This window comes from Truncatella angustata (assembly GCF_020726525.1).
Source record: "Truncatella angustata strain MPI-SDFR-AT-0073 chromosome Unknown BKA67scaffold_3, whole genome shotgun sequence".
Lineage (NCBI taxonomy): Eukaryota > Fungi > Ascomycota > Sordariomycetes > Amphisphaeriales > Sporocadaceae > Truncatella > Truncatella angustata.
In genome coordinates, this window is record NW_025763383.1 from 1,429,082 (window position 1) to 1,441,244 (window position 12,163).

Below are 12,163 nucleotides of genomic sequence, written 5' to 3' on the forward strand. Positions count from 1 at the left end.
CCTGCGGATACTCGAAAAAATGGATTTTGAATTTTGGGATGCCCGAGCCGAATGTTGATGTTGCTGTAATGCAGTTCTCAAAGGCTAAGGAAATCCAGAAGAACCAAACAATGCAGAAACGAATGTGAATCCTCGGAAATGCATGCAGATCCAGGGACAATAAGAGTGGGAGGCAGTGGGGAGAAAGATGGAGAAAGAATTGGTCTCGATCCTCGGACAGAAAGCAGAGAAAATTGGACAATCTTCAGATCTGTCTGTTCACAGATGCCGATTCTCTGCAGATGCAACTTTCAGGAGCTGTGGTGGACTTGCTCCCATGTATCCCTGTTCCTCACTGATGACGCACCCTGTTGGTCCACTGTTCGCTCAAATTTTGATAGGCGATCAATGTGAGTGGGGGGTCTCTGGGCGGGTGGGCCGAATGGGTCCTGAATGGGTCCTGCCAAGCTGCCGGTCGCACGCCACAGCTCAGCGCAACGCGGTCAAATTGTATCAGATACTGTACGTGAATAATGTACAGGATATGGATGTTTCCATGTGCTCAGAATATCAAAAATAGCTCTGAGAAAAACAGCAAACTGCGCAAGAATTCGAGTGATAAAGTAGATACACTGGGACTCACAGACAAACGAATGAACTGTATACTTCCCCTATGCAGGGGACCACCTGAAAATTGGCGGGGGAACTTTATTTGAACCTCACAGCTAAAGAGGCGATATTTGTCTGGTTCCTCAAGATTTACCTATGATGGCAAATGTTTTACTAAGAATGCCGCGGATAGCATTCCGGGCATCAAATCATTACATGTTGGGGGGGAAAAAAATACAAAAGACTGCGCATTGGTAGGCCGTATTCAGGAAAACAGTTCGAAAGATTTCTCAACTCTCCTCTCCAATTGCCACAAATGATTGTCCTAGACTAAAGCAATTAGCCAAAGCGCCTCTCACCGCGGCGCTCACCAACGGCCCGAGGGATTAGAAGCCTTATTTATGTACGCGTACTAACCTAGGTTCTCAACGTTGTTCTTCCGACAATCCGGCGTTGACATCTAGAAGACGTAATTCTCGACGCCAACCAATATCAACGTTATCACTTCGGACGATTTAGAGCCCTTGACGCGCTCCATATAAAAACGCAGTTGCGAGAAGTGCACAACAACGATTTCCAAGATTCGCGTTGTCATGCAGGGGCATCAATAGTGGAATCGCGGTCGACACTGTGCCGCAAACAGATGTCTCAGCTCGCAAACACTATCAAAAGTCCCTAGACTAATTGAATCGGCCTGGTCCTGATTGAGGCTTTGTTCCTAATTCGTGGTTTCCTGGTCTGTTTTGGGACAACATCGCGTGCAAAGGGCGGCAACAGTGGATGAGACTAATGTACGTGGAACCCTTAGATGACCCTATGTACATATCAAAGTTACTCGTCAAGAATTATGTATGGACTCTTAAGCATCCAGGCGTTATTTCAAGTTTTCCTTACAGCAACAAACTGCATAACACGAAATGATCGACGGTCACGTATGTAGTAGTATCACGCTGGAAGTTGCACGGCGGCTCATTGGGTGACACGCAATCCCTATGGGACGGCCTACCGTCCTAAATCTGCAGATGCAGCCGGATAATGGGCCAGCAAGATCAAAATTCAACGCATAAGGTTGCAAGCTGAGTTGGCTGAACGCTCTAGCATGGTGATCGCCCCACGGACTCTCGGAAACACCAACAGCCCCCCAGGAATGCGAACTAATGCGAACCTTGAGGACTGACGTCACAACTCCAAAATGCACACATCTCGGGCAGCTACAATGTATTTACATAGAGCGATTTATTTAATGCTCCATCATCGTTGGCGGTGAACGTCAGCCAGTAACTGGCGCGGTGCCATCATCTTGTAGCCACAGTAGATATCACAGTTGATGCAATTGGCCGATATGGTCCTGCCATTGATCGTCTGTCCAAGTTCTACAACTTGCAAATCCATACCGAGTATGGGGCAAGACCACTGCATCTCCAGGGTCCAGCCAGATCACCCGTGGATCCCAAATGCGTGACACTCTCCAATTTTGATATAGGACACAAAATCGGCATGCACTTCACCGCTATCGAGCAATCTCCTCGAAAGGGATGCAAGTCAATAAGTAAAATTGCTATTGTACGCACTCTCCAAAAACAGTTCTGCGCGCGCGAGTAATATACCTCTTGAGGCGAACTAAGCTTTAAATTTGTATCTCCTTGGCGAAACAGGGCCACTGTCCAGACTGCCAACCTTGGCTGCCCTGGAAGTTTGTGACCCCCAAATAAACTGGGGACGTTTCAAAGTCTATCACTGAAAGTGGCTTGCTGGCCCCTGACAAGCCATCCCGTCTGGTTTTCGCAAAAGTCGAGCGCCACCACAAGCCATCGTTCTCTTCATATGCAAGGAGAGCTCGACTGGTTCGCTGAAATGCGGGCTAATTTGCAACGTTATAACCGATGCACATGCAGTAGCATTGCCCCTGAACACGGTCTTGATTGAAGATTAGCTCTGCCGGCGCTTGCATTGCGGGTTCTAGAAGGCTGTGCTGAGTCGTTGCAACCCTCATCTCTACGGATGGAGAATCATGTAGGGATCAGCCTCGTATCTGAGAGATCTAGACCTTCGTCTCGAAAGTTTATTGGAACCCACTAGCTTTTGTAAGCTGGCCTTCTATTTTTGTCGTTGCCATCGGCACATCATCATCAATTCCAATATCCAAGTCAGATGTTTCTTCAGACTCTGGAGCTTGGCCACGACGCAATCCCCATTGCCTACACATGCAAGGAGGGTAAAACAACACAAGCAGGTGTGCATCCCGCCGACCAACTCGATGATGCTGCACATCATGTTTGTTTCTTAAAGCACTGAATACGTTGGCGCCACGGGCCGCAAGCAATTAGCATCATCCTTGCAATAACAATGGTGGGTATACGGATAACTGTTATTAGAGGGTGCAATGTCGTGAATGATCGAAAGGACTGGGGCGGTCACCTGCTGCCCGAAGTTCTGAGTATGCGTTTAACACAACATAGTCTTCGTGCACTCTATTGGCCGTATCAGTTGACTAAACGACAACGAATGCTGTCAATGGAGGCCTCAAAATGAACTAACTTACTCTCTTGTCAGTTGTTTCCTGTCAACTCGCTGCTTAGATAGGTATAGTTCGAGCTAAAATCAATACGGATTACCATGTATCGTTTCCCCTATTTATTCCCTGCATCTGGGAGAATCCCTGACGGAAAAGGCTTGACATTACGCTTTCATGCGAAGGGAGATATAATCCATGCTACAGTAATTCCAGGCCTGGAGCACTAGCAGGTTTGGTCGCATTCGATAGTAACGTCGAAGTTCTAGCTTATCCCAAGCAATATTAATGGTACAGTCACCGTACATGTTCAGATGGGCAGTGCGTGTCCCGTTTATCCAGCCAAGACAACATTGATTTATCAAAGAGTAGGTATATGCGTGCAAGTCTCTCAACGTCGCCGCGACTGCAGCGACTGGTTATCTCATCTCATATCAGCTTGGGAAAGGACTACGTGCTCATACTCATAGGTTGCGTCAACGTATTCGGTCATATGGCACTCATGAGAGCAAGTATCTTATCGATGCCTGATACCACAAGAGACCCTATTATTAGGAAGAGACGCTGAGGGTACGAGAACTTATTCGTCTATAATGCAACCAACGTGTAAATGGTTCGTTGGGGCCGTACACCTAATAAACACATACCTGAGTATCACTGCCGATCAATGTAGTTGTAACAGATCATGAACCTTGTTGAGTGTAGCATAGGCCAAGAAGCTCTAAGATCGTTGTATACTTAATGATACACAAGTATCGGGCATGACTAACGTATGGCTACCGTCTTTCGGTCAACATCCTTGGACTTCCACAAACCTTGATTATTGTGCACTTCACCACAATGAGAGGCTTTGAGCTGGTTTCTGTCACAGTAAATGATTCAAATATTAAGGTTACAAAAAAAGTATGTTCATCCATGAGGCTAGCGAATCGAGTACGAACAGTACCAATCGGGGTGTACTAACATTAAGGAACCTCAAATATACTGAAAGATGATTGACAAGGAATACTGTAGTACCAGAAATTCATGTCGATGGTGCTTTAGCGTTTGAGCACACAATATCATTTCGGTTGTTTTGAAACATGCGTCCATGGTAGCTCGCGTAGGACTGAGTTAAAAGCGGGTGTTCCAGGAGTAAAGACGACAAATGATTAGATTGAGCTTTTTTATACATATAAGCGATTCACATAGAACGAAACAAACTAGGCTTTTGTCTCCAGAAATATACAGATGAATTAGTCTATTCGTATTAGACTGATGTTATAACTCAAGCAACATGGTCATGTCGTCTACATCAAGGTTCACAGGCGGATTAACCAAAGTCTTTCAAGACCATTTTAAAACCAGCGAGTCGCGATTTTATGCTACACGTGGCGAGGAGTGGTGAGGAGCAGCGTTGGACAATTCAAGCCCGGTTGTTTCTTACTTGTCTGAGTTGGATGGAAATTTTTGAAGCGGAGTTAGAGGCGGCTCGGCAAGAACATAATTAGAGGGTAAGAACACATCATTTCGTCGCCACTTTATCGGCTTTCCCGACTGTTATCGCTGGTGTAAACATTCATAAAGAGTAAATAGAAAAATAAAACCGATCTGGTTAAGCTGAACAAGAAAAGTGAAAAGAATCGACAAGCGAAAAAGCGCGAAAGGCAGCTAAATGAAACTTGTTTAGGCACACTGACTACTTCCGACTTCTTCCTAGTGTAAAAGGACTCGTGAAGACCTGTCCACACAAGAGGACATCAAGAGCCCTTTACGATGACATAATGGGTATTTGTGAGATGGAGAATGTGCCCAAATCTTCTTTCATTTCCATACCGGCGCTCTCAACGCCTTTAACCAAGTGCAAGATTACTCCAAAATCGCTTGGCCTCAACCAATGTGGAATCTTCAAACCGTTCTTCAAGACCCCAACCAAGACAGCGGCTGACCAACCATGCTGGATAATGCTGCCTGACGTACGTATTTCTCCATGTGTCATCTAGCCAGCCAAGTCAACCTAGAAATGGAGTCAAAACTAGCAACCTCCACTGTATAGGAAGCTCATTATGTATGGTGGGTTAATGTATTCGATGTAAACATAGTATATTCACTAGTTAATAAGTATGGTGGTTTTTGCCATTCATCTATCTGCGGCAAATATTTGATAAACATGACTCAAGATATTGTCATGAAGTTGCAAATTGTCGTTTGCTCTTACTGTGGAGTTAAAAGGGGCGATGGAACGAGATAGTGCTCGTGTCATAATACATGATAAACATCTTTTCGTATCTAGCCTTGTTTTCTGGAGATGTTGCCGGTGCGATTGCTGATGGTTTATAGGTCGTATTTAAGAACCCGAATATTGAGTTGAGAATGTTTGATTTGCAGTGCCTGTCCTAGACCCGCGGACTAGGAGGATTGAGAATATCTGTAGACAAAAACGGCTGTATATAACTTTCGTTGCTCGATGGGATGGGGCCAGCTGTGTTGATTGTCAGTAGAAATTGCCCGATATCCTCCATTGCGTAGGTGCGTAGTAGGAGGGCAAGCGAGTAACCAGTAACGAGCCACGAAGTTAAAACTGGTCTTGATCGATTTCACTAACAAATAAAGATACGAGATCAGTTTCCATTGGTTTCAACAGCTTCTCATCATACCAACGTCCAGGAGTTGGCCAGTCTGACTCTGGATAAATTACGAACCTGATCTGAAGTTGCTCAAGTTACTTTACAAGCGTCAATCTTCCTAGCCACTGCAGCTTTCGTTTGGCGAGTTTCAAGAGCGAGCCAAGAATGGCGAAAATAGGTGCCATGTCAACTTCTATGCTATCGCTCTGGTCCACGTCAATAGCTCATTGAGGTCCCTGTCTAGATCCACGACATCGTGTCTTCCGTAAGCACTCTATGGTCTTATGCCATGCGACCTTGTGAACACTTGACGTCTCTGTTGGCTGTCAAAACAAATGAGCGCAATTTCTCCAGGATTCTGCAGCGAGCTCAACCTCGTGTCGCGTTATTAGTGGATGCGCCGTGCCCGGCTATACGAGTTGTATGATAAGTCTGTGAATTATGGTCGTATATGTTAGAGTTTCTATTGATATTTGGTGATACCTGGTAAAATAAGTGCGAAGGAAAGTTAGTAAGATGAAGCTTTCTTGAAAATCACCAGGTCCTTGGGTTTCTTCGTTCAGAACACTGTGCTTGAAGGTGTCCCATCTCACAAATGTTCCCTGATTCAATGTTCCCTAATTCTCAGGACAAGGTTTGAGGAATGATTATAAAGAGTCGCCGAGGATACGCATCCAGTATTCGCTATAATCGTGTCACCCAGTATCGCGGGATGTCTGAATATTATACAAACGATGCACACAGGTGTTGGAGATGAACTTGTCATGGAAGATGAGGTTCAATTTCATAGACCTGAGGAGGGTGGGCTTATGCAGTCCTCAGTTACTTGGGAAAGTCTGGGCCACAAGATCCTTTTCGAAGAATATTGAATGTCAAGTAAATGTCACGACAGGCACCCGAGACATTTTATCCGGTATCCAGTCCGCCAGACACAACGAAATTGGGCTGCGCCTCGCCCGCTGTGCAGCTTGGCAGTCGGCTACCAGCTGCGCCCCGCCCACTTTGTGGCGATGACATCAATCTGTCACCGGCTTTCGATGCCCCTCACATGCCACCAAGTTTGCCAGTCGCGAACCATGCTGATTGGTGATCGTCGGGAGCTTTCGTAATGAAGGTCGCCGCTGCCATGCTGCCATGCATGAAACAGTAAGTGCTAGCATTGCAAGCTGTGCGACTTAGGCTCAGAATAGGTGCCGTACATGCGCAGCTACCATTGGTTTGAGCCACGGCTACACGCGTCTGCAAACATGATGTGAGTGATGCAAAGCCAGGAACAAGCTTGCAGGTTTGTTGGCTCTATACCCATCCCACTTTACCACGGCGTGCTCAAGTGAGCTTTTATCATTATATATCTCCGTCTAGCTCTCCTGCCCAAATAGAACTATCCATTTTCCATCATTCACCAGTATCGCAACCTTCAGCCAGTACCATCTGCGAACACTAAGGACTCAGTGACATCTTCTCTACTTCAGCAGAACTATAGAAAGAAAATATTGCCAGCATGAGCGCATACCCGAACAACCAAAGCGGGCATGGTACCAATCCCGATTACTACGCTGAGACAGCCAGCGTAGCCGGCGCACCTCCAGCCAGTGAGCTTTCAGGCGGTACACCTCCTCACCAGCAAACTGGCGGCCATGCCTCGTCAGAACACAATCCACCTCAGTACCAAGAACACGTCTATCCACCGCCATCAGGTGATCTGCCTACAGCACAGCACCAACAAGACTACTATCCTCCTCCGCCTTCTGGCCCGCCCCCGAGCCAGGCCCAACAGACATATCACCCGCTACAGTCGAATCCTCCAGATCACAACCAGGCACCACCGAGCTACGAGCCGACGCCTGGCCTCTATATCCCAGGAGATGAGAAACCACCCGTTCTCCCCCCACGACCTGGCTCGCGGCCCGGCTCGAGTCAAGGACAGGGCCAGGCCCCGTATTTCCCTCCTCCTCCCGGAGGCGCTGAGATGCACGGAGCCGGCCCCGCAACGGGCGAGCATCACGGCTACGCAGCGCCTGCCGCCGGCGCCGCAGGTCTAGCAGGCGCTGCGGGAGGTGCGGGCGTTGCACATGACGAGGTCATTGATGCCAAGAAGAAGAAGACATTCGGCGAGCGGTTCTATGACTGGAGTGTCAAAGCCGGTGTGCCAGTGAACAAGATTACCAACAAGCTGGGCTCGGAAGCTTTCTGGCCTACCAGCATGGATAAGGAGTGCGACAAGGCGGCACGCATCTTAAAGTCTTTCTGCAGTACGTGTAACAACTTCCTTGATTAATAGCCCCGTGATATTTGCTAACCCCTGCAACAGCAGACGGATTTTACACCGAGTCACCGTCGCACCCGCCGCCTTCTCCTGGGCATGCAACGAACCCAGGGCCAGCAAACAAGTCCAAGACTTTGGTCAAGGTTCCCTCCAAAGCTATCGCACAAGCAAAGGGCATTGCCATTTTCACCGTATTTCGCACAGGTCTTCACATCTCCGGCGCTTCTGGCTCCGGTATCGTATTGTCCCGACTGCCAGATGGCTCATGGTCTCCGCCCTCCGGGTTCTTGGTCCACACTCTTGGCGCCGGCTTCATGGTAGGCTTGGACATTTATGACTGTGTCTGCGTCCTGAACACCGTGGAAGCAGTTCAGGCATTCACCAAGCCACGCTTCAGTCTTGGTGGTGAAATTGCCGTCGTTGCTGGACCTGTAGGTGCCGGTGCGTCGCTGGATGCTGCAGTTGGTGCCGGTAAGCCAGTTTGGAGTTACATGAAGTCCCGCGGCTTCTATGCTGGCATTCAGGCCGACGGAACAGTTATCGTGCAACGTCCAGATGCCAACGCAGCATTTTATGCTGAGAAGGGCATCACACCTGAGCGCGTATTACGTGGTGAAGTCAAGCCTCATCAAGGTCTGGTTAGTGACGGCGGCAAGGGTGAAATCGTACCGTGGCCGTTGGGTGCTAGACAGCTCATGGAGGTATTGAAGAGTGCCGAGGGTGGACGCGCTGATGAGAAAGTAGTCCAGGAAGTGGGACAAGGACCTACGCCCGGTGACTTGGCAGGCACGGAGGGCGTCGGCAATAAAGAGGCGGAGTCGTCGTACGCACAAGGTGGATTGCATTCGCAGAGTAGTGTGAGATATGCTTGATGATTTGACGAGCGAATAGTGTTTCATAAGGGTGTTGGTAACTTAAGATAAATGATAACAACACCATATTTTAACAATAAGATTTGGTATATGGTTTGTCTAACTGCCTTTCCACTAGCAAAGATGAGTGACCCAACCGTATCCGCAATGGGGCAATCCAACCTATCCTGACAGCTATATTCAAGCTCAAAGAACTTGTATCAAATAAAACCCGCTCCATCGCCACTACTTTCCGTATTTTTAACGTTGTAGTTGGTTTAGAGCATGACAATTGGAAGACTGCGGCCAAGAACAATCTTATCTATACATTGACTAAGAAGATCATGGAGATATGGCGAGATTTCCACAAGGAAGCCTAGAATCAAAAATCAGGCTTAATATAATTAAACATCTTTCATGTGCGAGTTCCTCGATATTTCCTCTAACGCCTTCTAAAATACATTCTTATTCGGCGCTATGTAGGATATTCTTATTCAATTTATCTTACTCATGCGCTTGATTGTCTTTACATCACCCGGCTTACCCCGATCAGATGAGCGATAACAAAGGCGTTCTAGTTGAGTTTTACAATACCACTCTCTTAAGATAACGTTGGCATGGCTTCTATGGTCATGCAGGATATACCGGCCGAATTCTCGAAATATACTAAAGCTTGTATCCATGGGTACGAAGGCCAAGAGTGACGAAGTCAAAGATCTCCGGCAACAGCTCTTCTATATGAAAGATTATTATAACAGTCATAATTCTAGAAGTATAGTCTATTAGTGTCAATCTGGTGGCTTTTTGACTAACGAGTATAGACTCTGCACATTGCATTTAAATTGGCAGTCATTATGAGGAGAGATGATAAAGGTATAATGAGACTAATTTATTACGCGAATAAAAAGAAGTTACTACCATTTCTGTAAACTATACAATATTCTCCAATTGGAAGGCAGCCAAGTTGAAGAAGCCATAATTATAATTTCAAAGATCTTTGACGAATCTTATAAGTAGTACGTGGACAGCTTGAGCATTGCGTCTAGAAACAAGCTGAACTACAGAAATCTACAAGCCTCAGCCAAACCAGTCCTCACCGTCCTTATAAAGAAGCTCAGGATTGTACAATACCATCTCTTGAGGCTTGTACTTCGCATCCAACGATGCCATGGATTGGACTGAATTATTCCAATCTCCATTGTTACAGGCATTTCGTATGACAACAATCCCAATGTCGTCTGGCCAATCAGCTAGGATACCATATTCCTCCCTACACCTACCGTACCATTGACTGAAATCATGGCTCTTGTCCTTCTTCGCATTACGCCAGTAGACGCAAAACTTGCTTTTATCCCCTTTTTGTCCCATAAATCGATATACCATATCATAAAGCATGCCCATGGTAACAACACTGCCAGCTTCTGGCTTCGGTTTGATGACATCGCTATACCACGATCGCTCACATGGACCACGCACCTCGATTAGTCCCACATTGGGCGCCGCAGGCTGTTGGGGAAGCATTCTGCGCCAACTGGATCCAGTGCGCAAGAAAGCATCTCGCTTCGTCGTTGGCTGAACAGTCTTTGGGCCACGACGCTTACTAGTCGAGCCTCGGGGCGGGTCGTCCATGAATGTGAAGGGCTCGTTTTCGCCGTTGAATTTTATATTCTCCTGCAAGAATTCTTCATCTGCAGTCCTTTTTATCGTGTTTCTAGCAGTTGTAAAGAAAGATGGAAAGCGGTCTGCGAGCAGGGGATTGATGGTCCGGCCTTGTGTGATCTCCTCATCTGTGCTGGGTGCGATAGGCTCGAAGAACATCGCGCACTGTATTTGACGTGATGATTGGATAATGCCGTTCCATGTCTTGCACACTCTTTGCGCTGACACGAGAAGTGTGCGTAAGTCGGTATCTAGGAATATGAGTTCCATGAGCTCGGGTGTCAAAGCGACACGTTCGGCCGCGGCCGACGTAATGGTAGAGGATTTGGAGGACATCATCTTATTTCTGTCAAACCTGACAGTCCTGGAGATCTCCTTGATCTGAGAGAGAATTATTGCCTGTGAACATATTACTCTTATAGCTGGGCCCACGTAGGCTTGGCGAACTGGGAGGCCGTCAGGCATATTCAATAGGCACCTTTTCTTTCGCTGGGTTAGGACTAGCGCCCAATGCCGCTTTTACTCAGGCTCAGCCCTTGGTTGAGGGAAAATAGTACATAGTCATCCTGTAAAAAGGGCGTTGAACGAATCGTTTCTACCAGCAGCTAAAAGGTTACTATTGTAGCAACTTTTTCCTGACGATTACGAGTTGTGCTTACCACTCTTTCGCATCATGCGCAACCAATATTTTGCCGGATTTTCCATTCTTCCTGGGTGATACAAGCTCTTTAACTGTGTCATGCCTTTGGGTAATGCGCGCTACAGCCCTCGTGCTTAGGCCAAAGGGAGGACCAGGGGCTTTCGAACGGATCCGGCTTTGTTATACTGTTTTCTATGATGATTATGATGGTTCAGAGGACAGAGTAAAGGAATGGCTCGAGAAAAGCACCCAGGGGACTGTTGAGATTGTCTGAAATTCATGCACATATGATCGTCAGTTTACCGATATTGGTCATTAGATATAGAACACATATCTGCTGGACTGCTCCCGACGGCAGGGGTTTTATTTACTCGTTGAAACTGAAGAGAAAAAAAACCCCCGCACTTCCAAAATGAATACCATTTACACATGTATGCTAAGGTCATCTCCATAAGCCAAACATCCTTTAGAGCTCAGCTAATATTTCGCAGTTGAGACTTGTCCGTGGCACAGACGATGCGCAACCCGACGTCAGTGAACGTCTATATAAGAAATAATATAAATGAGCTAATGAAGACTTATTCATCCTGTCACAATAAGAGATGGTGAATGAAAGCTACGGATGACGTCCTATTCAGGCAATTGAACGTAACGAAGTTTTGCAGTGAGACCGTGCGGTTATACGTAGTTTTTCGTGATAGGATTTACCAAATAGCAGCTATGTAGCGGCCTTATTGTCCGCAACCGGAGTATCAAATCTCAATGAAGGCAAAAATATATGATCAGGCGCATTAATGAGAAGTTCCTTACCTTGATTTAGGTATGTCTGATGTTTACTTCTATACATTGCACAGTTTTGCTCTGCCCCTCCGTCCCCCACCATGGTCAATGTCTGATTCTATACATCGTCCAATTCGGTAGCGTCGTAAGTCGTAGTGTCTCCCATCTGTACTAGTTAGCCAGAACGTTGAAATAGTATACGTTCCAAGCTATACTAGTCATAAGCCGCACCAGTACGATGTCATGTCTTAAAAGCGGCGT

General features: G+C 46.8%; 2 protein-coding genes across 2 annotated transcripts; one reads left to right on the plus strand and one right to left on the minus strand.

The window, feature by feature from the left end:
- Positions 1-6,835: 6,835 nt before the first annotated feature.
- On the plus strand, positions 6,836-8,942 carry BKA67DRAFT_560422 (uncharacterized protein). Its single transcript, XM_046102452.1, has 2 exons — positions 6,836-7,958; positions 8,018-8,942. The coding sequence occupies exons 1-2, from the start codon at positions 7,208-7,210 to the stop codon at positions 8,842-8,844; spliced, it is 1,578 nt and encodes a 525-aa protein (XP_045959613.1). The 5' UTR covers positions 6,836-7,207; the 3' UTR covers positions 8,845-8,942.
- Positions 8,943-9,804: 862 nt separating this feature from the next.
- Positions 9,805-11,043, minus strand: BKA67DRAFT_560424 (uncharacterized protein). The gene has a single exon (XM_046102453.1). It carries the CDS (start codon positions 10,945-10,947, stop codon positions 9,901-9,903), a length of 1,047 nt encoding a protein of 348 aa, XP_045959614.1. The 5' UTR covers positions 10,948-11,043; the 3' UTR covers positions 9,805-9,900.
- Between the last annotated feature and the right edge of the window lie 1,120 nt (positions 11,044-12,163).

Bases quoted from the DNA above. Each gene is read 5' to 3' on its own strand.
- BKA67DRAFT_560422 (XM_046102452.1), top strand. From the start codon at position 7,208: ATGAGCGCATACCCGAACAACCAAAGCGGGCATGGTACCAATCCCGAT. The intron at 7,959-8,017 runs GTACGTGTAACA...CCCCTGCAACAG, and splicing joins CATCTTAAAGTCTTTCTGCA to CAGACGGATTTTACACCGAG.
- BKA67DRAFT_560424 (XM_046102453.1), bottom strand. From the start codon at position 10,947: ATGCCTGACGGCCTCCCAGTTCGCCAAGCCTACGTGGGCCCAGCTATA.